The sequence below is a fragment of the Oratosquilla oratoria genome, chromosome 28 (assembly GCF_046742065.1).
Source record: "Oratosquilla oratoria isolate Oo_2021 chromosome 28, ASM4674206v1, whole genome shotgun sequence".
In the NCBI taxonomy this organism is placed as follows: domain Eukaryota; kingdom Metazoa; phylum Arthropoda; class Malacostraca; order Stomatopoda; family Squillidae; genus Oratosquilla; species Oratosquilla oratoria.
Genome location: NC_134804.1, coordinates 50051278 through 50076277, shown reverse-complemented (window position 1 = coordinate 50076277; position 25000 = coordinate 50051278). Strand labels below are relative to the sequence as shown.

Below are 25000 nucleotides of genomic sequence, written 5' to 3'. Positions count from 1 at the left end.
AACCCACCTGAAGCCTGCTATGAATAATCAGAGAAACCTGATACTTCAGCAATGAAGCTGAACCTTGTAACTCAATCGTATATTTCATCACAAATAAATCTCTGTTGTTGTTTTTATCAAATCATTTTCATCCCAGCCCACTTTCCTCGCACAAAAGGTCTGTATTTTTTTTTATTTACATCAGTACAGGCTCCGCCGGTGACACTGCATCGCCTTATATGGAGGTCGACTGAACATGCACAATCACGAGCAGAAGTCATGCCACTACCGAACACACCCATGCAAATATACTCTCCTAAGCTTTTACATTACACTTTTCCTTTGCATTGTACGTCCTACAATAAGATATTGACGATGTTTTGAGAAAGACATCAAGTGCTAAGCAGGAGAACTCCTCATCTCATTGCACCCAAGAACCATGACACAACTTTGGTGGTGACTCTACGCTATGCCCATTGTGATCGGTCGGGCCGAACGATCGATGGGAGGCAGAACCTGAAAACCGGGCACCCTTTGTCAGCAGTCAATGCCTTGATCACGGGAACGAGCTTTACACACATACACACACATACATACACACACACGCGCGCGCGCACACACACACAATGTGCGTGAGTTTGCATGTATATATACATATATATATATATATATATGTGTGTGTGTGTGTGTGTGTGTGTGTGTGTGTGTGTGTGTGTGTGTGTGTGTGTGTGTGTGTGTGTGTGTGTCCAAGGTGTACAAGTGTAAGGAGATTTTCTCTAATACATATTTCGTTGAATATGATAATTCTGAATTTATCATTTTCTTCAAAGCATTTTCATTTTCTCAAAATTATCCCTCAGACTCTTAGACTCTTCCGGTAATGTTGCAAAGATCTTTCCGTTTCTAGTCATCTGGACCACTATATATATATATATATATATATATATATATATATATATATATATATATTACATGGCTAGAGTAAGTAGACTAATCCTGCCGAGAGCTGTTCGGAATGGGAGGGGCGCTTGCATGGGAGCTTGCTCGGAGAGACCCTGGCGAATGAAGTCCACGTCTAAGTGAAGCGACGCGTCCCCTAGTGTGTGCTCTCAATTGATGATGATGATGATAATGATGATGATGATGATGATGATGATGATGATGATGATGATGATGGTAATGTGTGTGTGTGTGTGTGTGTGTGTGTGTGTGTGTGTGTGTGTGTGTGTGTGTGTGTGTGTGTGTGTGTGTGTGTGTGTGTGTGTGTGTGTGTGTGTGTGTGTGTGTGTGTGTGTGTGTGTGTGTGTGTGTGTGTGTGTGTGTGTGTGTGTGTGTGTGTGTGTTAGCGAGTACATAACCCAGACATCAGTCTCGCCGCTACCCCTGAGGCGCGCGGAGTTTGAAGACAGACAGACAGACAGAGAGAGAGAGAGAGAGAGAGAGAGAGAGAGAGAGAGAGAGAGAGAGAGAGAGAGAGAGAGAGAGAGAGAGAGAGAGAGAGAAGAGAGAGAGAGAGAGAGAGAGAGAGAGAGAGAGAGAGAGAGAGAGAGAGAGAGAGAGAGAGAGAGAGAGAGAGAGAGAGAGAGAGAGAGAGAGAGAGAGAGAGAGAGAGAGAGTGAGAGAGAGAGAGAGAGAGAGAGAGAGAGAGAGAGAAGAGAGAGAGAGAGAGAGAGAGAGAGAGAGAGAGAGAGAGAGAGACAGAGAGAGCGCATGCGTGTTAAGGCCGTGCGCAAAATACGATCCAGTGAACTTCTAGTTTTCGTAAAGGACATAAAGCTTTTACAAAAGAGGAAACAAACATTTTCGACGCTTTCTCTCTTTACAGTGGTGTCTGGCAACCACAAGTAGTGTAGACGATTATCATGAATGGAATAACAAAGATACACGTGTATAAGTGTGACAAAGAGTTATACGCTTACATTCTTAGTAATCTATAAAAATCAAAACCAATTTAAACATCAGAAATAAAAGTGATTTTTTTTTTTTTTTTTTTTTTTTTTTTTTTTTTTTTTTTTTTTTTTTTTTTTTTTTTTTTTTTTTTTTTTTTTTTTTTTTTTTTTTTTTTTTTTTTTTTCACAATTGTCCCCATCAACTGCAAGTAACTACCACTTTCCCTGGCTATTCAAACATCCAGTCTATCGACAAAGGAATTGTCTGCAGCAGCTAGGGGCTCCCTGGTGTAAGCTTCCTACCTTCACACACAGGCTATGCTGAGATGCAGAGGACATTGTAGATTATTCTAAATAAGGTGATACAACTTACATACAACATCTGTCAATAGATTTCCACATCCCGACAGCATATTGGATAAACTACTTCTACTACTATTACTACTACTCTACTACTACTACTACTACCACCAGTACTACTACTCTAGTACTACTACTACTACTACCACCACTACCACTAAGACAGACCCTGCTGCTTCCACCACACAGTTCCACGAGGATGGAGGTCGTTTTTATAAAAAAAAAAAAAAAAAAAAAAAAATACTACTACTATTACTACTACTACTATTACTACTACTACTTCTACTACCACTACTACTACTACCACCACCTGCACCACCACCACTACTGCTACTACAACTACTACTACTACTACCACCACCTGCACCACCACCACTACTACTACTACTAATACTACTACTGCTACCACCACCAGCGCCACTACTACTACTACCACCACCACTACTACTACTATTACTACTACTACTACTCCAGAGAACCTTGGACTTCTTGCAGATCCATGACCATCAACATCAAGCTTCGCCATCTTATCTTGTGCCAGTTCCATCCATTTTTCTAGACCGTCGCTATTTCTCTCCCCGACCACCTCCTCCCTCTTGACGCCATCAATCCACCCCCTTCGAGGTCTTCCTGTTGGTTTCCTCCCTTCCACTCTCGCGTTCATCTCCTTTCTTGGTATCCTGATCTTCTCCAAGCGTGCCCTGCCCATCTTAGTCTATTTCTCTTAACAATATCTATTATTCTTTCCTGTTTAGTCTCTTGCCTAAGTTCTCAACTGTGCATTCTCCTACACTGGGTTTCCTCCCCTAGTGGTTCTGGATGTATATAAAGTTACTCTACAGGTTGCTTTTTGAATACATGTATTGAATATAGTATATGGAAATTTGATATATTGTATATTTTACAAACATTAACACCGTCCATATCGAAGTTCTTGTTGTTCAATGGTGTTATACAGCTATACAGTAGCCTTATACATTAAACTCGCCTTAATGTACCATTTCCATAAGGACTAATATTCTTTGCTTTATCATGGTCAACCACAAATTCTTTTATTCACTTGTGGAGTGTCCTCCCGTTGGAAAGGGTAAAAAAAATTGAAAAGTGAGATTAGTGAAATTTAAGTTAAATTTCCTGGTCGCGGTAGACTGAAGAGATGCATCAAACCACACACACACACACGTGCACACACAGAGAGACACACACACACGAGACACACACACACATGTACAGACACGTACACACACACGTACACACGCGCGCGCGCACACACACACACACACATATATATGCACACACATGCACACACGTACACACGCGCACACGTACACACACGCACATAAGCGCTCAAGGCCAAATACACCGCACTTTATTATCCTGTACTGGCAATCTGCCGATTATAATAGTACCAGTGGTACAGGTAAATGTTCTGGTAGTGGTCGTCAAAGTGGTAGTGGCTGTGGTAGTGGCTGTGGTAGTGGCTGTGGTAGTGGTAGTGGTAGTGGTAGCGGTAGTGGTCGTGATAGTGGTAGTATTTGTGGTAGTGGTGGTAGTGGTAGTGGTAGTATTAATGGTAGTGGTAGTATTAGTGGTAGTGGTAGTAGTAGTGGTAGCTGTAGTGATAGTGGTAGTATTAGTAGTATTAGTAGTGGTGGTAGTGGTAGTATTAGTGGTAGTGGTAGTATTAGTGGTAGTGGTAGTAGTAGTGGTAGCTGTAGTGATAGTGGTAGTATTAGTAGTAGTAGTAGTGGTAGTATTATTGGTAGTGGTACAATAGTGGTAGTATTAGTGGTAGTGGTAGTAGTAGTGGTAGTTGTAGTGATAATGGTTTTAGTAGTAGAAGTAGTGGTAGTATTAGTGGTAGTGGTATAATAGTGGTAGTTTCGGTTCAAATGATCAGCCTCGTAGTAATTCGCAGCTCGAAGCAAAACAGCCCCAACATTCAATAAACAAAGAATCAGTGACTTAGACAATCGTTTGACGATCATCGTTGAGCCATGAACGATTATCGTTGAGCGATTATCGCACCTGTCATAACGTAAATCTCTCCAGAAAGTCTTATTCCGTTTGGTGATCATCTTCTATCTTATTCATTTGAAGTATCTCGGATATGGTATGGACTGAGTTTTTTTAAGCGATACCCCTACGGATCAGGGTCACGTAGCATTATCTTATGGCTGAAGACTAGTTCCCTCCCCTTTTCTCTCACCCCCCCAAAAAAAAAAAAATATATCACTTTCAACTTTTAGATATATCTGCTACCTTCCTTGATAAACCCTACCACTTCGGTGACATATCTTTCCCTAAGGATAGAAACTCCTTTTACTGCAGGGTCGTGACCCCCCACACACCATTCAGACTAGGGTCCACCAACCCATCTACTGTATGTGAGCATAGAGTCCGGAGTTTATTAATGGGAAATCAACCGTCAGAAGCGATACTGAAATGGCTTTCAGTATTGCAACGTCGACAGTTGTGAGTGTTGTTCATGCAATGAAGCAATTTCCTTCGGGTTATGCTGATGGCACAGTCGTTTGACCTAACCGAAGGCGTAGAGGAAGGAGAGAGGGAGAGAGGAAGGAGAGAGAGAGGGAGGGAGGGAGGAAGGAGAGAAGGGAGGGAGAGAGGGAGTGAGGGAGGGGTGACGCAATGACATGGAGTACACTGAGGGCATGGTCAACTGAGATTCGGAGGGAGGGAGAGAGGAGAGAGGGAGAGAGGGAGAGAGGGAGAGAGGAGAGAGGGAGAGAGGGAGAGAGGAGAGAGGGAGAGAGGAGAGAGGGAGGGAGGAGTAATGTAAAGTCATGGAGTACACTGAGGACATGGTAACCTGAGATTGGGAGGGAGGGAGAAGAGAGGGAGAGAGGGAGAGAGGGAGAGAGGAGAGAGGGAGGGAAAGAGAAAATGAGGAAGGAGAGAGGGAGAGAGAGAATGAGGAAGGAGAAAGGGAGAGATGGAGTGAGGGAGGAGTAGTACAAAGACATGGAGTACACTGAAAGGGCGTGGTCGACTGAGATTGGGAGGGAGGGAGAGAGAAGAGAGGAGAGAGGAGTGAGGGAGAGAGGAGTGAGGGAGAGAGGAGAGAGGGAGAGAGAAGAGAGGAGAGAGGGAGAGAGGGAGAGAGGGAGTGAGAGAGGGAGTGAGAGAGGAGTGGTGCAAAGACTTGGAGTACACTGAGGGCATGATCAACTGAGATTCGGAGGAAGGGTCTAGAGAGGAGAGAGGGAGAGAGGACAGAGAGAGAGGAGAGAGGGAGAGAGGAGAGAGGAGAGAGAGGGAGTGAGGGAGAAGTGGTGCAAAGACATGGAGTACACTGAGGACATGGTCAGCTGAGATTGGGAGGGAAGAAGGGAGGGCAGGAGGAAAGAAGGATCAGGACTGTGGTTCAAGGGTGCTTCCCTCCTTGCGAACAACCTCGCATCAAGGAACGAAAAACGGGGAGACAGGAGGGGAGAGAGGGAAGGGGAGGGAAGGAAAGGAGGAAGAATAGAGAGAAGGGAAAAAAGGAGGGGGGGAGGCGAGAGGAAGTGCGGGGAGAAGGGGAAGGAGGAAGATAACAAAGGGAAGGTTTTCATAGAAAGGTGATTAAGAAGAAGAAGAGAGAACAGAAGAGGAATAGAAAGAATATATGAGTAAGAGGATCGATATAATGGGATGGAAGAGCAGAGAAGAGATGAAAGAATAGTGGTTGGGAATAGAAAGAAGACATGTAAAATGTAAGATAGAGAGTAGGACACTGAGAGAAAGAGAGAGATAGAAAGAACACATGAAACAAATAAAACGGGATATTTGAGACATGAAGACAGGAAAGAGTGAGGAGATAAGAGAGAATAAAGTGAGAGAGAGAGAGAGAGAGAGAGAGAGAGAGAGAGAGAGAGAGAGAGAGAGAGAGAGAGAGAGAGAGAGAGAAGGGGGGAGAGAGAGATATGAAACAGAGTCTGTATATAGAGTACATGAATTACCACTCGAGTGGGACTTGGAAAGTCGTTGGTTGGTTTCAAAGTGGCTTCTTTCAACACCTGTAGTAGCAAAACAGTACAGTCTTAGCCTCCTGTGCACGCGCGCACACACACACACACACACACACACACACACACACACACACACACACACACACACACACACACGTACTATATATGTATATTGTGTGTCTGTGTATGTCTGTGTGTGTTCATTTATGTGTTCATCACTGAATACCACCCCGATACACTCTTCGATTTTGCATACATTTTGCCTTTGCTCAAACCCAAAATTTCTTGCAGACTCTTAGACCTTATCAAAGTCAAAAATTTCTTCAACTCAACGCTATCGAAGCCTTCTCCACCATTACTCTAGTCTCTCCACCTCCATGACTATATATATAAGAATTATTTCTGCATAAAACCAGACCGTAAGTAGGACAATATTTTTGAAGTTTTAATTTCAAAGGTAAAGTTAACTCCTTACTCTCAGTTCTGGCTTATGATTCCCCTTAAAGCTTTTCAACCCATTCCCCCTTCTTCGTTCCCTTAATTGCCCTTCTCTTTCTCCCCTACACGAGCCGACCTCCCCAGGACGTAAACAGCAAGACATACTATTGGTGGAAACCCGGTGTTAATGAGCCAATCATGTGGAAGCTGGATTGAGCTATATGGGGCCGCTTGAATGAACATAAAGTGGGGGTCTTGATGGAGAAGGTTGATTGTTGTTGTTGTTGTTATTGATGTGATGTTGTTGTGTTGTGTTGTTGTTGAAGTTGTTGCTGCTGCTTTTGTTGTTTATGTTGTTATTGTTGTTGTTGTTTATGTTGTTATTGTTGTTGATGTGATGTTGTTGTGTTGTATTGTTGTGTTGTTGTTGACGTTGTTGCTGCTGCTTTTGTTGTTTATGTTGTCATTGTTGTTGTTGTTGATGTTGTGTTGTTGTGTTGTCGTTCAATTTGTTGCTGCTGCTTTTGTTGTTTATGTTGTTATTGTTGTTGTCATTGTTGTTGTTGTAGTGGTGGTAGAGGTGATGGTATAGATGGTAGCAGAGATAGCAGAGGGAACCGGAGACGAAGATGGTTGTAACTATGATGATGGTGCGTGATAGTAGACGATAGTATCAGCAGTGATAGTAGTGATAGTTTAGTGATGGTTATAACACCCTTATTTAGCTTCAAATGCCACCCCACCCCACCCCCCACCAACCTTACCTCACGCTTCGTTTGTTTCGTCAGTCTTCCTCGTCTAATTACCTCACCAACCTCGTTACCCTTCTCCACCTCTATTCCCCCCTCTCTCTCTCTCTCTCTCTCTCTCTCTCTCTCTCTCTCTCTCTCTCTCTCCTTCATTTTTACAAAATCTGTACCACGATAATGATCTCTTTTATTCTTTTTACAGTGTAAAAGGAATATGAGAGAGAGAGGGAGAGGGGGGGAGAGAGGGAGGGAGGGAGAGGGAGAGAGGGAGAGAGTAGAGAGAGGGGAGAGAGGGAGGGGGAGAGAGAAAGGGAGAGAGAGAGGGAGAGAGAGAGAGAGAGAGAGAGAGAGAAAGAGACAGGGGCAGATAGACAGAGAGAGAAATAGAGACAGACAGACAAAGAGAGAGAAAGAGAGATAGACAGATAGATAAAGATAAATAAATAAATAGACAGAGAGAGAGAGATTACAAATAAAAAAATGGAATGGAATAAAGAAGAAAAACCTCGAACAATAATAATAAAAAATAATGATAACAAGTGGCGTCACCTTTGAAATCACTTCAGCTTGTTTACTTTGTTATGATTAACAAGCGCACAGTTTTATTACTCCTCACCCCCATCCCACCCCACCCCTCCTGCAAGAACAAAGATATGATTCTTCTGACCCTCGATCAGGCTGAAGCCCTCCAGCAGTGAAATATATCATCTGACACTTGTCATGACTAAGTACACACTGCAGGCCACAACCTTGAGAGGCTTAAGAAACGAGCAATGAAACAAGATATTTACAAATTCACAACAGTGTTCGTAACTACTTTGTCTAATGACCCAACTTTCTACTACTTTGCCCCCCCTTCCATACATCTCTCTTTTATCTGTCTCACATTTTATGTTGAACCATTTTTTTTTCCACTAACCCGTGGTATGTTTTTTCTCACTCAATAGTTTGAATATATATATCATATTTTCTGTCGATATCTTTTGCTTTCGTAATTTCTTTCTTCAAAGAATTTTCTCAAAATTTGTCATTTTTCCACGAGTTACATCTGTCTTGTCCCTATAGATTTCTGCCTAGATTTTTTTTCTTTGTAAAATGTATTTCAAAGAATCAACTAAATCGGGTTTCATGTGAAGCAATAGAGCGTTGGTATGTTGTCTCCTCTTGATCTTGTCGTACCTATAACCCATTGGATCACTGAGCTTTCCATTGGTATTTCTAACATAAATCTTTACTTTCGCCTGCTTCCAACTCATACCAATTCACCTATTAATGATTAAAGCCACTTTCTTCGACAATTTCCTGTGGGCGAATGATTATTCCAGGCAACATTAATTTCTTTATGTTCGGCTTCGTTCCATGCCCTTGCCTTAGGGTCTGGAATCCCTCTTCTATCTTTCTTCCAGGTTATAATTTCCAGATTTATCGCCTCGGTCCTATCTCCACTGTGTATCACATTGCCCTCTATTATGTTATTCTCCACTACCGCCATTATTCCACTTCCTCTTGTATCTTTCTTATCTCTTATCAAAAGTCTACATTCGTAATTTTCCATTTGAACTTGGATATTATTAAATATCTTATTCTCGATCAAGCACATCATATCTGATTCGTTTATCATCAAATACGTTGATTTCTTGCCTGTGTTGATACTCAATCGTCTATATTAGATCATAAAAACATGAGAATGAAGGAGACTGCAAGAAATCGTAAGACAAGTTCTTACTTATCTCCCAGATGAACCTGGGTAGTGTAATGGTAACAGGGACAGGAGAGGAAGGGAGGGAGGAGGAGAGAGACGGGAGGGAGAGAGTGGGGACAGAGAATGAAGACAGTAGGAAGGTGGGGGGTGGGGAGAAGGGGAGATAGAATAGATCAAGGAAATCCATCCACGCATTGTATCAGAATTCGATCTCAATCAACTGTAGATATCTCCTGTGGACAACTTCAAAATCGCCCCCCACATTTAGCTTTTGTTATTAGACTAATATTACTTGTAACAAATGTCAAAACCAGGCGGATAATGAATAATGCATTCCATTTTGTTCTATTATAATATTCTGTACACAAAACACTGAACGCTGATTGGTGTCCCGAGGCTCCCGCCGGAGGAAGGGGAGTTTACGCCAGGTGTGGGACGTGTGAGGAAGCTGGGAGGGAGGGAGGGAGGGAGGGAGGGATGGGAGGGAGAGAGGACTGGGAGGGAATGAGCCCTTAGGAAGTGGTATGAAGGGGTGGGAAGGGATGGGAAGGGACGGGAAGGGATGGGAAAAGAAGAGACGGGGACGGGATGGGAAGGTAAGGGAAGAGACAGGAAGGGAAGGGAAGGAATGAGAAGGAAAGGAAATGAAGGGAAGAGAAGTGAAGTGAAGGGAAGTGAAGGGAAGGGAAGGGAAGGGAAGGGAAGGAATGAGAAGGAAAGGAAATGAAGGGAAGAGAAGTGAAGTGAAGGGAAGTGAAGGGAAGTGAAGGGAAGGGAAGGGAAGGGAAGGAAAGAAAAGGAAAGGGAAGGTAAGTGAAAAAAATAAATGAATGGGCCAAAAAAATGAGCTAGTGTGTTTGATAGCATGTGACAAAGGATACGAAAGCTAAACTTCTGTAATATGTCTAAGAATATATTTTTCTCCTAAAAATGAAATTATAACATTATTAATCATTCTTGGTAGCATTCATTATCAGAAAAAAACAAAAAACAAAAAAATTCCTAACCATTGTATAATGATCAAGATTTCAGATTCATAAATTGGCTCTCAAGACAAATTAAAAGTAAAATTTAGCTTCATCAATCACTGATCGTCGACATCGGAGTGAACAGGTAATTTGCAAAGAAAATGGACTCCTCTTAACGTCATGACGTCATCGTTTCGCGCGAAACGCAACGCTGCGATTGGAAGACAAAGAGAAGCTACGTCGACGTCATCGTCGTCGTCGTCGTCGTCTACGTCGTCGATCGCACCTCAACCTAGCAACCCAATCACCCACCCATCCACTCACCCATCCACTCCTCGCGAGCGTGTCGCGTTACGCCCTGGGCACAACAAAAATCTCAATCAATTCGGATGCAGTCGGACCATATCAAACGACAAACTCGTTGATAATAATCTTTCCGAAGACGCCATTCATCGTTGCGGTATACTTTCGAGTTTTTCTTCCTCTTCTGAAGAACACGGCGATTTTAATTTCTCTTGTGTTAGACCCTGGTGGTAAGTAGAGCAAGAGTTACACTCAATTAGGATTTTCGAGGACGCGAAGAGATACCAAAATGTCGACATTTGGGACCTTCTCGGCTGAGCAGTTTCTCTGCCTCTTCTTGCCCGCGGGCAAACGCCGCCGACCAGCCACTGTGAGGAGAAGTAATCTCCAGGCATCTAACCTTGAGACGGTGATGATGATGATGATGATGATGATGATGATGATGATGATGATGGGTGATGATGGTGATGATGATGATGATGATGATGATGATGACGATGATGATGATGACGATGATGATGATGATGATGATGGGTGGTGATGATGATGATGATGATGATGATGATGATGATGATGATGATGATGGTGATGATGATGGTGGTAATGATGGTGGTGGTAATGGTGATAATGATAATGACGACTATTATGAAGAACAGGAAGATGTACAAGAAGAAGAAGAAGAAGAAGAAGAAGAAGAATAAGGAGGAGAAGAGGAGGAGGTGGAGGAGGAGGAGGAGGAGGAGGAGACGAAGAAGAAAAAGAAGATGAAGAAGAAGAAGAAGAAGAAGAAAAGGAGAAAGAGAAGAAGAAGAAGAAGAAGAGGAAGAAGAAGAGGAAGAGGAGAAAGAGGTGCAAGAGGAAGAGGAAGAGAAAGAACAAGAAGAACAAGTAGAAAGAGAAGAAGAAGAAGAAGAAGAAGAAGAAGAGGAGGAGGAGGAAGATAAGGAGCATGAGGAAAAGGAAGAAGAAGAAGAAGAAGAAGAAGAAGAGGAGGAAGAGAAGGAGCAAGAGGAAAAGGAAGAAGAAGAAGAAGAAGAGGTGTGTGTGTGGGGGGGGGGGCGTAGTGGTCCAAAGGTCAGAGCGTTTCTCTCTCGTCTCTCTAGGTTTACGATTTCGGGTCGGATTTTCATGTCTGCCAGCAAGTGACTCGAGCGACCTTCCATTTCCTCCAGAGTTCTTTACCCTGGGTCATAATACATTTGGTCGTCAACTGTGGCAGCCGAAGACCACACACAAGTAAAGAGAGTACATGTGAATGAAGGAGACTGCAAGGAGACCATAAGGCCTACACTAAGAAGTTACATGTCGAAACTACTACATCCTTTTGTACTGAAGAGCTTGGATGGATTCGGGAAAATTACTTGCGAAAGGCAGCGAGAATTCTTTGCTGCGATATCTAAATTAAGATTGGTGAAGAAGGGTTAACTGTTGAGCTACACTGTTTAAGTTTAATTAGGCTGACCTAACCTACCCTAACTTACCCTAAACTAACCTAACCTATCCCAACCTAACCTATCCCAACCTAACTTACCCCAATCTAACCTAACCTACCCAAACCTAACCTAACCTACCCAAACCTAACCCAACCTTACCTAACCTAATTTAACCTAACCTAACATAATTTAACCTAACCTAACATAATTTAACCTAACCTAACCTAATTTAACCTAACCTAACCTAATTTAACCTAACCTAACCTAATTTAACCTAACCTAATTTAACCTAACCTAATTTAACCTAACCTAATTTAACCTAACCAAATTTAACCTAACCTAACCTTACCTAACCTAATTTAACCTAACCTAACCTAATTTAACCTAACCTAAACTCCTCAACAACTTTGAGTATGCATACCACACAGCCACGCAGTTTGCAGGCCGACACCAAAACTACCCTTGGTGTCGGAAAAGCAAAGAAAGTTACCCAAATATACTACTGTAGGTAGTGTTGGACAAAACACCAAAGCTTTTTCAACCTGCAGAAAGCGTTCGTTGTAACATACGATGAACACAAAGAGAAGCCACTCGTTCACAAAAGCGTCAGAGAATGAACAGAGTTCAGTAACTCAAATGTACTCAACAGTACACTTGAACATGTGTAGCTTCAACAAACATCGGATGAGGTCCGCATCCCAATGAGAGTATCTGGCTCCTACGATGGTGGTAGAAGTAGAAGTGGAGGAGGGAGAGGAGGAAGTGGATGAGGGAGAGGAGGAGGAGGAGGAGGAGGAGGAGGACGAGGAGAAAGAAGAAAAGGAGAAAGAAAAGGAAGAAGAAAAAATAAGATAAAAAGGTGAAAAAAGAAAAGGAAGAAGAAAAGGAAGACAAAGAAAAAGAAGAAAAGAAAGAAGAAAAAGAAGAAAAAAGGAAGAAGAAAAAGAAGAAGAGGAAGAAGAAGAAAAGAAGAAGAGGAAAAGAAGAAGAAGAAGAAGAGGAAGAATGAGAGGAAGAAGGAGCGGAAGAAGAAGAAGAAGAAAAGGAGTTCTTCTATGCAACGTGATGGAAAACAAGCAACGTGGTTTCGACATGATTTCTAGGTTACATTGAGATTTGGGAGAAAGCGAAATCTTTGTCGATCGATTTTTTTTTTTTTTTTTTTTTTTTTTTTAATCCAGAACCTCTGCAGAACAAGATCGGCTGATATTAACCAAACATCTGTGTTGAGGCGATCAGTTGTTTTTAGTATTAACATTCTGAAATTCCTATTGACTAATCACTTGACTGAACGAGACGACAAAATGTTTCTAATGCCTTGTTGCCTAATGGATAGCGTCTCGAACTCGCGAACAAGTGGTCGTGAGTTCGATTCCCAGGACCAGCTGTGGGCTTCCTGCGTTGGTTCCTGGCAGCCAGGCGGGGAGGCGACCCAAACATCGGCCTAGAAAACCCAGCGGCTTACCACACCTGACAGAGTTTGCTCTAGCAAGGGTTTCTCACTTCCCACATCCCGGGAAGACATTTTATTTTATTCATTTATTTATTTATTTATTTATTTATTTATCTATTTTTATTATTATTATTATTATTATTATTATTATCATTATTATTATTATTATTATTATTATTTTTTTTTTTTTTTTTTTACTGGATACATTGCCAGCCTAATTGGAGACTTTCATTACAAGAATCACAGTACCGAAATGCTAGTAAAACAAGCCAGAGAAATGTCCAAACGTACTTTTAGGGAGTTTTCACTAACAAAAAAAAAATCTACCCTATATTCACCTACTCCCTCCAAGCTATTCATGAATAAAAATTCCAGCAATATTGACTCAGCAACCCTCAAAGCAATAACTCCTCCAGAAGCGAGTAACGAAAGGTACATCCATCTGTATTCAGCAATACCTGAAAAAGAAAAAGGTAAAAAAAAAAATAAAAAAAAAAATGGGAAAAAAAAGGAAAGACGATCAGTACTTACCATTATGACTGACGTACCGGAAGTCGTTGACCTCATCTCTGATGGAGGGGATCCTGACCGAAGGCGACCAGGAGGACTGTGGATGCAGGAGAGCTTCTGCATGAGGCAGGTATATGATCGTGGACGCGAAAAGAAGGATCAAAAGCGCCCCGAAATACATATACAGGCTCTCGGCGGATAGTCGCGCGCGTCCGCCGTCCCTCCTCCTCTTGAGCCGTGGAGGGTGACGTGGAGGCAACTGTACAGACATGGCGACCCCTTCTTACCATACCATCTTCTCGCGAAGTAAACACACGACCACGCGACCACGCTCACATACACTCGCACACAACGAAACCGGTATGAACTGGTGTTTTGATTAAACGTAATTAGATTAACACGACCGCTTGCTTCGGTTTACGAACACACGATGTGCTCCGCAGGTTGTAGTAGCATCAGGGCTACTCCTTCGTGACAACTGACAATGTCAGTGATCTGATCTTTCTCCTGAAAGGAAGAAGTAGAGCGTCTCTTGGGGTGAGACCTGACCAATAGGGCCTTGGTGTTCTTTGCTCGATGACCAGCGGTCTCTGCAGGCGGGAACAAAGGCGTCTTGCTCGCGGCGAAAACCCTCAGGGGATGAGGTCGAGCGAACAGGGTGGGCAGGCGCGGGGACGATGCATTTCAGACTCAGGGTTTCGTCATCTGGAACAAGAAAATTTTTATCTGAATGGAAGATCTTAATCGTGTCGACTTTGTGAGTCAAGTAATACGAGAAATATCAAGAACTCCGATGCAAGAAATACTCTTGTTTTTATGAGCATTTTGCAATGAGAAAAAAAGGTCCGTGTGTTTATGAACGCACGCACACACACATGCGCGCAAACACACACACACACATATAGGTATATATATATATATATACTTAAATATATATATATATATATATATATATATATATTTAGAACATATACATATACAAAGGCCTAAAATGATATTTTTCACAAGTGCGTTATAATTGTTATACTTTTCACATAACAAAATATGTAAAAATTCGATCTAAGAATCAAAAAATCTATCTGAATTGGTTGAAAGGACGACGACGGAAGAGAAGAGAGAGAAAGGACAATAAAAGATAAGGTTCGGCAACAGAAATGCAACAAGACCACGAAGATACACGGACTTATTTGTATGTGAATTTTATGAATTGTATGTGGTATGTGTGTGTGTGTAGGGGACAGAGAGAGAGAGAGAGAGAGAGAGAGAGAGAGAGAGAGAGAGAGAGAGAGAGAGAGAGAGAGAGAGAGAGAGAGAGAGAGAGAGAGAGAGAGAGAGAGAGAGAGAGAGAGAGGGAGACAGAGAGAAAATGAGAGAGATAAAGAATGAGAAAGAGAGGGGTACAGAGAGAGAGAGAGAGAGATAAAGAATGATAAAGAAAGAAAGAGAGAGACAAAGTGAGAGAGAGAGAGAGAGACAGACAGACAGACAGAGAGAGGTAGAGAAAGAGGTAGGCTGTGTATCTGAGAAAGCGTTGTGTATGCCTATTTCAGAACCTGCGTATCCATATGCATGTATTTGTGTTCTCGTGTGCTTGGGTGCCTGTGAACGCATACAACACACAAATACGAGTCTGCGAAGTTGCCTTTGCTTGCCAACTTCCAATCCACAAGCACCAAACCGTCCAGATTAGGAGGAGATAAGAGGTTGAGGGGCCCAAGGTTGCAGTTCAACTGAGTAGGTGCAGAAGGAGGTGTTGTGGAGATGAAGTGATTGGGGTTTTTAGTGAGGTGTGAGGGGCTATCACACTGGGCTGTTTTTCCTTCAACTTCCAATTGATCGACGGTTCGGCCCAACTTCAGATTTTTTTTTTTTCGCTGTGGAATTACTGTGGGATATTGTTTTGTTTTGTCAAAAATTTACGTAGAATGTTATTTGATGTGTTGGAGGAAGATTATTTTCCTCCAGCATAGTACAATCATTTCCCAGAGCTGCAGGCTGCAGATCGGCTCCAACTGTCGGAGGAAAAATAGCCCAATGTGATAACCCCTTTATACATACATACACACATACAAACTTACATACGTATATACAACCATGCATACATACAAACTTATATACATATATACATACATACGTACATACATTCACACATACAAAATTACACTCATACATACATAAACATACATATGTACACACAAAATGACATACGTATGTATATACACACATACATACGTACATACATACCCACATACAAACTTACACATACATACACAAATACATACATAAACATATGTACACACATACAAACTGACATACGTATATATATACACACGTACATACATACCCACATAGAAACTTACACACATAAATACATACACACATACATACATAAACATACATATGTACACACATAGACATACGTATATACATACATACATAGCCACATACACTTACACACATACATACATAAATATACATATGTACACACATACAAACTGACATACGTATACACATACATATATTCATACATACAGTACATACATACCCACATACAAACTTACATTACATACACACATACATAAATATACATATGTACACACATACAAACTGACATACGTATATACATATGGACCCACCCATCCACCTGCCAACCTAGCTATGACGCAGTAGGCACACTAAGCTTCGGCTTATCTTGCTCAAAGATCGAAGGTTTGAATCTTAACTCTTATCTCAAAGTTCGCGTATATTCTTAAGTCCTGGAGATAACTGTATCCACGGCTTATATTGGTTTTCCCACCCCTAAACAACATAATCTTCTCTTTTTTTTTCTTATTCGTTTCTTCTTAAAGTCGCCTTTTCTTTCCTCTTTTGTCGATTAGTTATGCGTTTCAGACCGTGGTTCTGAGTTAGGAGAGACCTGGGTTGTGATTGGGGAAGATCGAGTTTGTCAAGGGATATTCACCCATTCTTTTAACACGATTTGAAACGCATACATTTGAGAAAAAATATATAAACTTTGTTTTAGTTTCATTAGAGCAGTATCTAATAAATAGATAAACAAGAGGGACTTGGGTTGTGATTGAGGGAGATCGAGTTTGTCAAAGGATATTCACCCATTCTTTTAACACGATTTGAAACGCATACATTTGAGAAAAAATATATAAACTTTGTTTTAGTTTCATTAGAGCAGTATCTAATAAATGAATAAACAAGAGGGACTTGGGTTGTGATTGGGGAAGATCGAGTTTGTCAAAGGATATTCACCCATTCTTTTAACACGATTTGAAACGCATACATTTGAGAAAAAATATATAAACTTTGTTTTAGTTTCATTAGACCAGAATCTAATAAATAAATAAATAAACAAGAGGGACATGGGTTGTGATTGGGGAAGATCGAGTTTGCCGAGGGATATTCACCCATTCTTTTAACACGATTTGAAACGCATACATTTGAGAAAAAATATATAAACTTTGTTTTAGTTTCATTAGAGTAGCATCTGATAAAGAAATAAACAAATGATTAGATAAAACACTCCTTTAATCGAACGCGGACGGACACGCATATCAACTAATTCGGAGGAAATGTCATTTCGGATTTTTCTTCCAAGATTAAGATAAGGGGTAGAGTGGGTTTAAGGAAGATAAAACTCTGAAAATGAAAGATAAACAGGAGAAGGAGAGAACAAACAGGAAGGTCTCCCGTTGTTTGGTCTTTTATTAACAGAAAAGCTTTCACTATATCCGTTGTCTTTCCTTGTTGATACTTTCTCCACCACTCGTAGGTTTAAATAACACGTCGATTGTGGCTTATACGTGTCTCGACTGTGCCTTACACGTGTCTCGACCAATAGAAACCCTCAGAGAAGCTGAGGCACCGCCTTTCAATTCCTTTAAAAAAAAGAAAAAAAAAAAAAAAAAAAAAAATTGGTGTCTGTTAGTCGTTACGCCTTTTATAGAGTGCACTAGATGTAGCAAATAGGTCCATTCCCTTACTAGGACCAGGCAATCTAAGTCTATAGGTGCGACTATGGTTGAATCTTGTTGGATAGCCAAAGATATCGGGTTCCATTCTTTCTCAAACACAAGCGCTACAGAGGTAGTACTAAATGTACTACAGTTTTTGAAAGATGTGATGTACTTATTCCTACCGTAAATGAAGTAAAGAAATGTACTCAATGTACACAGATTCTCAAAAGACGCTTGTGGGTTCAATTCAATATTTACGAGTGAAAGGAGTTCAGCATCCACAGAGATGACGTCACATCGTTTTCAAATAACGTCGACTCTCAACTGCGACGCGATTCACCCTTAACAAGCATTTAATAAAACTGACGAACATTTCCTAGAATCACTCAAGCGTGCGTTTCTGTCATCAGAAAATTTGAAGTCCGACTTACTGGCAGACGTTTGGCACTTGTGTTCGACTGTACACAGAACAACCTCACTGACACTCAAGTCACCGTAGTTTCTCGTCTTCTGCAAGCGGCTAATGCTCTTGAGGGTCGCTTTTCGGTCTCTGGTAGACAACCACGGCGAGCACACACACCCCTGACGCGCGCGCACTTCGATGCCCGTAAGGGACTACGCGATAGTGTGATGATGAAGTTACTACCTGACTGAGCGTTCGTTTCTTATCAGTTGCCGCACCCGTGCCCAACCTAGCTCTTATCAGTAGCTCCATGTCCTCCTGCACGTGGGCTTCTCTCTCCTAGTACATGGGTCACGGAGAAGATGAGAAGAACAAGGTAAAAGGTGAGGAGGAGGAGGAAGAGGAGGAGAAAACGAAAAGGAACAAAATAAAATATAGTTCTTTCCTTGTGAATCAGACTGACCTCTAGGTCAACGAGGATAGTTTTAAGAATTACATATCAGGGAATCAATTTCTGGGTTAAATCAATTTCAAGGGTTAACACTTTTGCGCCGAGGTGGCGCGTTGGTTTCAACCTCACTTCATATAACGGGACTCCGAATCCGAGGGTCCCGGTGACTGCCACGCCCCCTCGTAGTCCGCGAACATAGAGTCAAAGAACGACATCTGCAGGAGATAATCGTCAACGGGTCCAAGTCCTTCACTTTTTATCAATTTATTTATTTCTATTTTCATTATTATTATCATTATTATTATATTATTATTGTTACTATCATTATTACTGTACACACACACACACACACACACACACACACACACATATATATATATATATATATATATATATATATATATATATATATATATATATATATATATATATATATATATATATATATATGGAAGGAACGGTGTTGGTCATGTAGCTAAATTTAGGATTAAGAAATATGCAAGAACCGATCTACCAACAAAGTGATTAACGAATGAAATAGACTTAGTAACAACGTGGCGAGTGCTGAAACGATTCGTTGTTTTAAGAGGAGGTTAGATAACTTTATGGATAGGGATGAAAGGTGGTAAGGGACATGGAACTGCCTAGTGTAGGCCTTATGGTCTCTTGCAATCTCCTCTATTCTTATGTTCTTATGTTATTATGTTCTAAAACGGAGCACTGTTTTCCCTTTCCCATCCCTTTAACTAGGAGAATTTTTACCCTCACTCCAATCAAGTTTCCCACGTAGACCTATTTCCTTCCAATTTTCTGAATGCGTAACTTCATTAACAAGGTTCTAAACCATCTCGAAGATCGTATGATACGTCATGTAGTGACCAGAAAAAACAAAGGCTATATAGATTAAAAAATAAATAAAACTACTGAAACCTCAATCTTTCCCTCTAAGGCCTTAGATGTTGGTCCATTGTTCCTCAACTTCCCTATCCACAACCCAAGACAGCTTTGGTGAAGATTGACTTCTAGTTCTATGCGCTAGATCGGTACTAGAAACAGTCCATTCATAATCTGAACGGCTATGTAACTCGGTCTATATGGTGAGAGATAAGGAAACTTAAGAGTACCTTTGGTCCCTCTTGATAGGGTAGATAGGGACGCAAGACGCGTCAACAGTTAAGTCGACTTTAGACTCTCCTGTGCCAGAAAGACCTGCACTTAAGCCTAAGCGCATACTGAGACGCAGGCGACACAGGCGACACAGCACAGAGCAAAGACAGACTTCTTGTTGCTGAACTGAAGTACAGTTTAAACTTCTATCTCACCTGAAATCCTGAAGTAGTACATCTAGAAGTCTTTCAAGTGAGAGAGAAGGTCAAACTCTTCTTCAGTTCAGCAACAGGAAAGTCTGCCTTTGTTCTGTGCTGCGTCCCCTGTGTCGCCTGCGTCTCGGTTTGCGCTCAGGCTTACACAGACGCTTATAACCCATTTGTCACAGCCAAAGGTCTTTATTTACCTCGGAGGAGCCCCCTTGTAATTATCAGAATAATTTGAATAGAAATGACATTAAGAATTTCTTCCTTTTGTAGTTTATTCTGTTTGTTCTACTGATGTAATTTACATTATCATTAACATTACACTTAGCATGACTAATAGTATCAGCATTAACATAAGCAGTATCATTACCATGAGGAACGGCATCAACATTAGCATTACCATCATTACTGTCGGCATGAGCATAAGTACAAGCAATGGCATAGCATTAACATAAGCATTATGATGTTGATGTTAATGCTGATACTAATGATAATTGTCATTACCATGAGCAACAACATCAGCATTACTGTCGGCATAAGCATGACCATAAGTATAGGCAATAGCATATGCATTAGTATTAAATACAAAAAGTTGCTCGTTGGCTGAGCGGATTAGAGCGTCACTACTTGCGGCGGAGGTCGAGGTGACGTCATCTCAATCCCCTACCGCAATCGAGTTGGACCAAGAGCATGGTTCATTGAATTCCACGCTACAAAGCCCTCTGTGAGGGGGACCATACTAGCCTCCTGATAGGGGAAGTTCGCGACGTTAAAACGAATTAATCAATTATTACAAATAACAGAGAGGGAGTTCAGAGACTAAGAGGGAACACAAAGAAACCAAAAATGACCTGCAAATCATCATTTTCTACAAGATTGCAAAAACGCCATTTCAAGTTTAATTTCTTGGTGGGGAAGTTACGTTGTATTCTTTGTGTTAATAACTAATCTAGCAGCTTCTTTGACTTGTATATAAGGTTAAATGCCATGCATACTAATGGGTGTAATGTCTTTCGAAAGGAAATTACGAAAAATTACTCTTGAACAGTTTATGATAGATAAATGAATGATCAAGTCCATTTCTGATTCCCAAAGTTTAAATTTTCTAAAACAAATTTGGAACTCTTCTACTAAATTAATTGGGCCTCAATAATGAATTCATGTGGGCTGTTAAGTAGCTAGATAGGTGTGTGTGTGTGTGTGTGTGTGTGTGTGTGTGTGTGTGTGTGTGTGTGTGTGTGTGTGTGTGTGTGTGTGTGTGTGTGTGTGAGAGAGAGAGAGAGAGAGAGAGAGAAAAAGAGAGAGAGAGAGAGAGAGAGAGAGAGAGAGAGAGTGTGTGTGAGAGAGAGAGTGTGTGTGTGAGAGAGAGTGTGTGTGAGAGAGAGAGTGTGTGTGTGAGAGAGAGAGAGAGAGAGAGAGAGAGAGAGAGAGAGAGAGAGAGAGAGAGAGAGAGAGAGAGAGAGAGAGTGTGTGTGTGTGTGTGTGTGTGTGTGTGTGTGTGTGTGTGTGTGTGTGTGTGTGTGTGTGTGTGTTGTGTGTGTGTGTGTGTGTGTGTGTGTGTGTGTGTGTGTGTGTGTGTGTGTGTGTGTGTGTGTGTGTGTGTGTGTGTGTGTGTGTGTGTGTGTGTGTGTGTGTGTGTGCGTGTGCGCGCGCGCGCCGTGGTTCTGTCGATAAAGGTGAGCCGGGCAGAGGTCCCCAGTTCACGGAACGCTTAATCGATAAATCAAACTCAAATGGTCATGTCCACGGTGAGAGAGAGAGAGCGAGCCGGCGACACAACCCCCACACCCCCGAGGAACACACGACAAAACCCCAACGGACAAAAACCCAATCTGCATAGTAGACAAAACCCCAACAGGAAAATTGGGGGCGGGGGAGGACATAACTTAACCTAACCTCACTTAACCTAACCTCACCAAGCCTAACCTCACCTAACCTAACCCGTTCACTGATTGGGGTTTTGTCCGTTGATGCATTGTCCGTTCCTACCCCCATCCTTTCCCCCTCACCATCAAACGTCACGATGTTGACGAATTGATCCCAATCAGAAAGGTCTTAAATGGAAGACTTCATCGTTTCTTTATTCATTTGTTTTTTCTTGCAGTCTCCAATCGTATAAAACACCTCTAGCACTTGTTATATCATCTACACAACGATCACCAATGCGTCTATTGTTAGTCTACGTTCATCTCATTCATGCCGTAAATCTACGTTGGTTCTTAGATCCTGGTGACCATTACCAAACCGGTACAAACACCAATGAACACATAAATCACAATATGGCCGTTCCTTTTACGTTCAGATGAACGACGCAACGCGGAAATAAATCAAATTCAACTCATTCAAGCCGACAGCGGGGTTACTACAGCTGGTGCCTAGCCCCAGCTGAAGCCACCACCTTTGCCCTGAGTGCTGGACTGATACACAAAACAGAAACGAATCAAGTCGGGTTTTCTATGTGTTGTCATCACGTTCCGATCCCCCGGGCTCTTCTTCATCGTCTCTGTACAGTTATCGGTAGTTCTATGTGGTATGCCAATGGAATGATGTATGTTGGTGTATAGACCAGCGTTCCTCAACCAAGGTTCCCCGGAACCCTAAGGTTCCGTAAAAGGTCCCTAAGGGTTCCGCGAGAACAAGTGAGATAAGCTAATGCACTTTTCATCTTTATTTAATTTCATATACGTAATATAATTAAACACGCACGACATATTCTTGGTTATTGTAATAAGGTAATATAGACATCATGGGTACCAATCCTATTACCAGAGATAAGCTCGATGAAAAAAAAAAGGAAATCCAATTCGCGATTAGACAGAAACAAAGACGACGTCAGACCTGGATTAATCGCAAATCGCTTTAAACATTTTCGGCAGTCCGATTATCCGATTCGTTTGGCGGGGGTTAGTTAGTCCGATTGCGATTATCCGATTCCAAAACGCGAATCCGATTAATTGGATAATCGGACTTCCTAATCCTAACAGTTACCGTAACACCATAATGTCGACAAACACAATGATATATTTAACACAACATGCTGTACGATCACAGTCAAATGTCTTTTTGATATACGAATATGTTTCCCTTTACTAAGCATTTTACATAAGTTTCTTTTAGAATAACTGTATTACACTGTAAAACGAATACCACGTATAGAGATATACAATTGGCAACAAGTATTGTATTTGTATTGAAGAAATCATAGCGTGATTGAGGAGTGTGAAAAGTTTAAGTATCAGTTGTTTTGTTGTGTAAATGATTAGTACACACCTGTTCCCTATCTACCAAGAAAATCTTTATCGACGATTTGGTCCAACGCTGCCGTATCTGAAATCATGATGTGCCTGAGGTTATCACACTGGGCTATTTTACCTTCGACATCCTACCTCCAACCTCCATTTGAGTAACTAGAATACAACTTCGCTTACAGAAATCTAGACTTCTCTAAGAACATTTCAACAGTTTGTCTAACATTCGTATAGATTTACAACCGTAGTTCATCATTCAGCTTTGCTCTATATGACGGAAAGATGATTTGATACTTGGAGATTCGGAAAAATAGAATATTGTAACCGAAGTCGTCTTTACTCAAACAAACTCTCAACCGTCGATGCTGGCGAATCTCGTGGAAAGTCCAGTGTGATACCCCTTTTACGATCGCTATCGCATGATTGTCGTCCTCGGCAAAGCTGCTCAAGTCGTCGAAATGTCACATTTCCTTTGTACTTATCATCTTCCCGTTCTATTTTTCTTTTCCTATTTATTTAACCCCACGAAAAAATAAATGTTAATCTCTTTTGGTTTCTGGCAGCGCTCCGTTCTGCTCTTTTAAGCCTAAGCGCAAACTGAGACGCAGTCGACGCAGTCGACGCAGGCGACACAGTCGACGCAGCACAGACCAAAGGCAGACTTTCTGTTACTGAGTTGAACTTCTCTCTCTTGTAATGCTAAGGTAGTACATCTAGAAGTATTAAAGTGATAGAAAAGGTCAAACTGTACTTCAATTCAGCAACAGGAAGTCTGCCTTTGCTCTGTGCTGCGTCGTCTGTGTCGATCGCCTGCGTCTCACTTTTCGGTGCGATATTGACCTTAGGGATAGAAGCGCTGGTTATTGCTGAAAAAAATACTTATATTTTCTTTTACTCATCTCTTATCCTCCAGAATCCTACATCTCCTGGTTCCATCTTGCTCTCCCACTCCTCCTCCTCCTCCGCCTCCTCCTCCTACTCCTTCGTCTCTTCCTCCTCCGCCTCCTCTTCTTCCCCACCTCATAATTACCCCAGTTACCATTCTTAGCTTTATCTTTCATCTCTTCTCCAGCCTCCTTATTTTTTCTATTTTCCTCTTCCTCATTTTTGTTTGTAATCCTCATCCGTTTACTCTACTTCCTTTTGCTTTCCTCCTCTCTCTCTCTCTCTCTCTCTCTCTTTTTTTTCTTCTTTTTTTTTTTTTTTGCACAAGAAACTCATTTTGAGTTGAGGCATTCCTTGCATCTTCACTGTCATTCTCATCATCAACAGAGTGACGCGCCATATGGGTTGTTTTGCTTCGGTTTTTGAAAGAAGGCTTCATGCAGATGACGGAATCCAGCCTGACACACAAACACACTGATGCACAGCAATCCCTACGTCCAACTCCACATCCAACACTGTGTCTGTGGGAAGATCTTCCTGGATCGTACCTAAAAGAGTTCGCTGGCTGAGCGGGTTAGAGCGTCGTTACTTGCGGCGAAGGTCGAGAGGGATGGTGGTTCGAACCCTGCCACCGGCGAAGTTGAACCAAGGGCATGGTTCATTAAATTCCACGCTACAAAGCCCTCTGTGAGGGGCACCGTCCTAGCCTTCCGAGAGGGGGGAAGTTTGTGACGTTAAACCATATCATCATCATCACTTAAGTGTTACCTCAACTGCCCCATTTGGGAAAAAACATTCATAACTTTCTTCCCCTAAACATAACTCCAACTGCCTTGTATCTTTCCTCCCCACAAGTGGATTAACATATAGATAGACCCAGTCAACCTTGAAGGCACGATGGTGGTGGCACTCAAATATCTCCCGAGGCCGAGTTAGTCGTCTTTGCACGTAAACATTTGAAAACTTAACGACTTCAC

General features: G+C 41.7%; 1 protein-coding gene across 5 annotated transcripts in view; it reads right to left on the bottom strand.

Annotated features, from left to right (window-relative positions):
- LOC143040416 (semaphorin 5c-like) overlaps positions 1-25000 on the bottom strand; it is a 168746-nt gene that overhangs the window by 100112 nt on the left and 43634 nt on the right. For 2 of the 5 annotated variants that reach the window (XM_076211475.1, XM_076211478.1), the window contains one exon: positions 13777-14460. In XM_076211475.1, coding sequence (XP_076067590.1) covers positions 13777-14026 — 250 coding nt within the window. In that variant the 5' untranslated portion in view covers positions 14027-14460. Of the gene's footprint in view, positions 1-13776; positions 14461-16391; positions 16414-18154; positions 18358-25000 lie in introns of those variants that run through there. The other 3 variants (XM_076211474.1, XM_076211476.1, XM_076211477.1) reach the window with 3 other exon arrangements.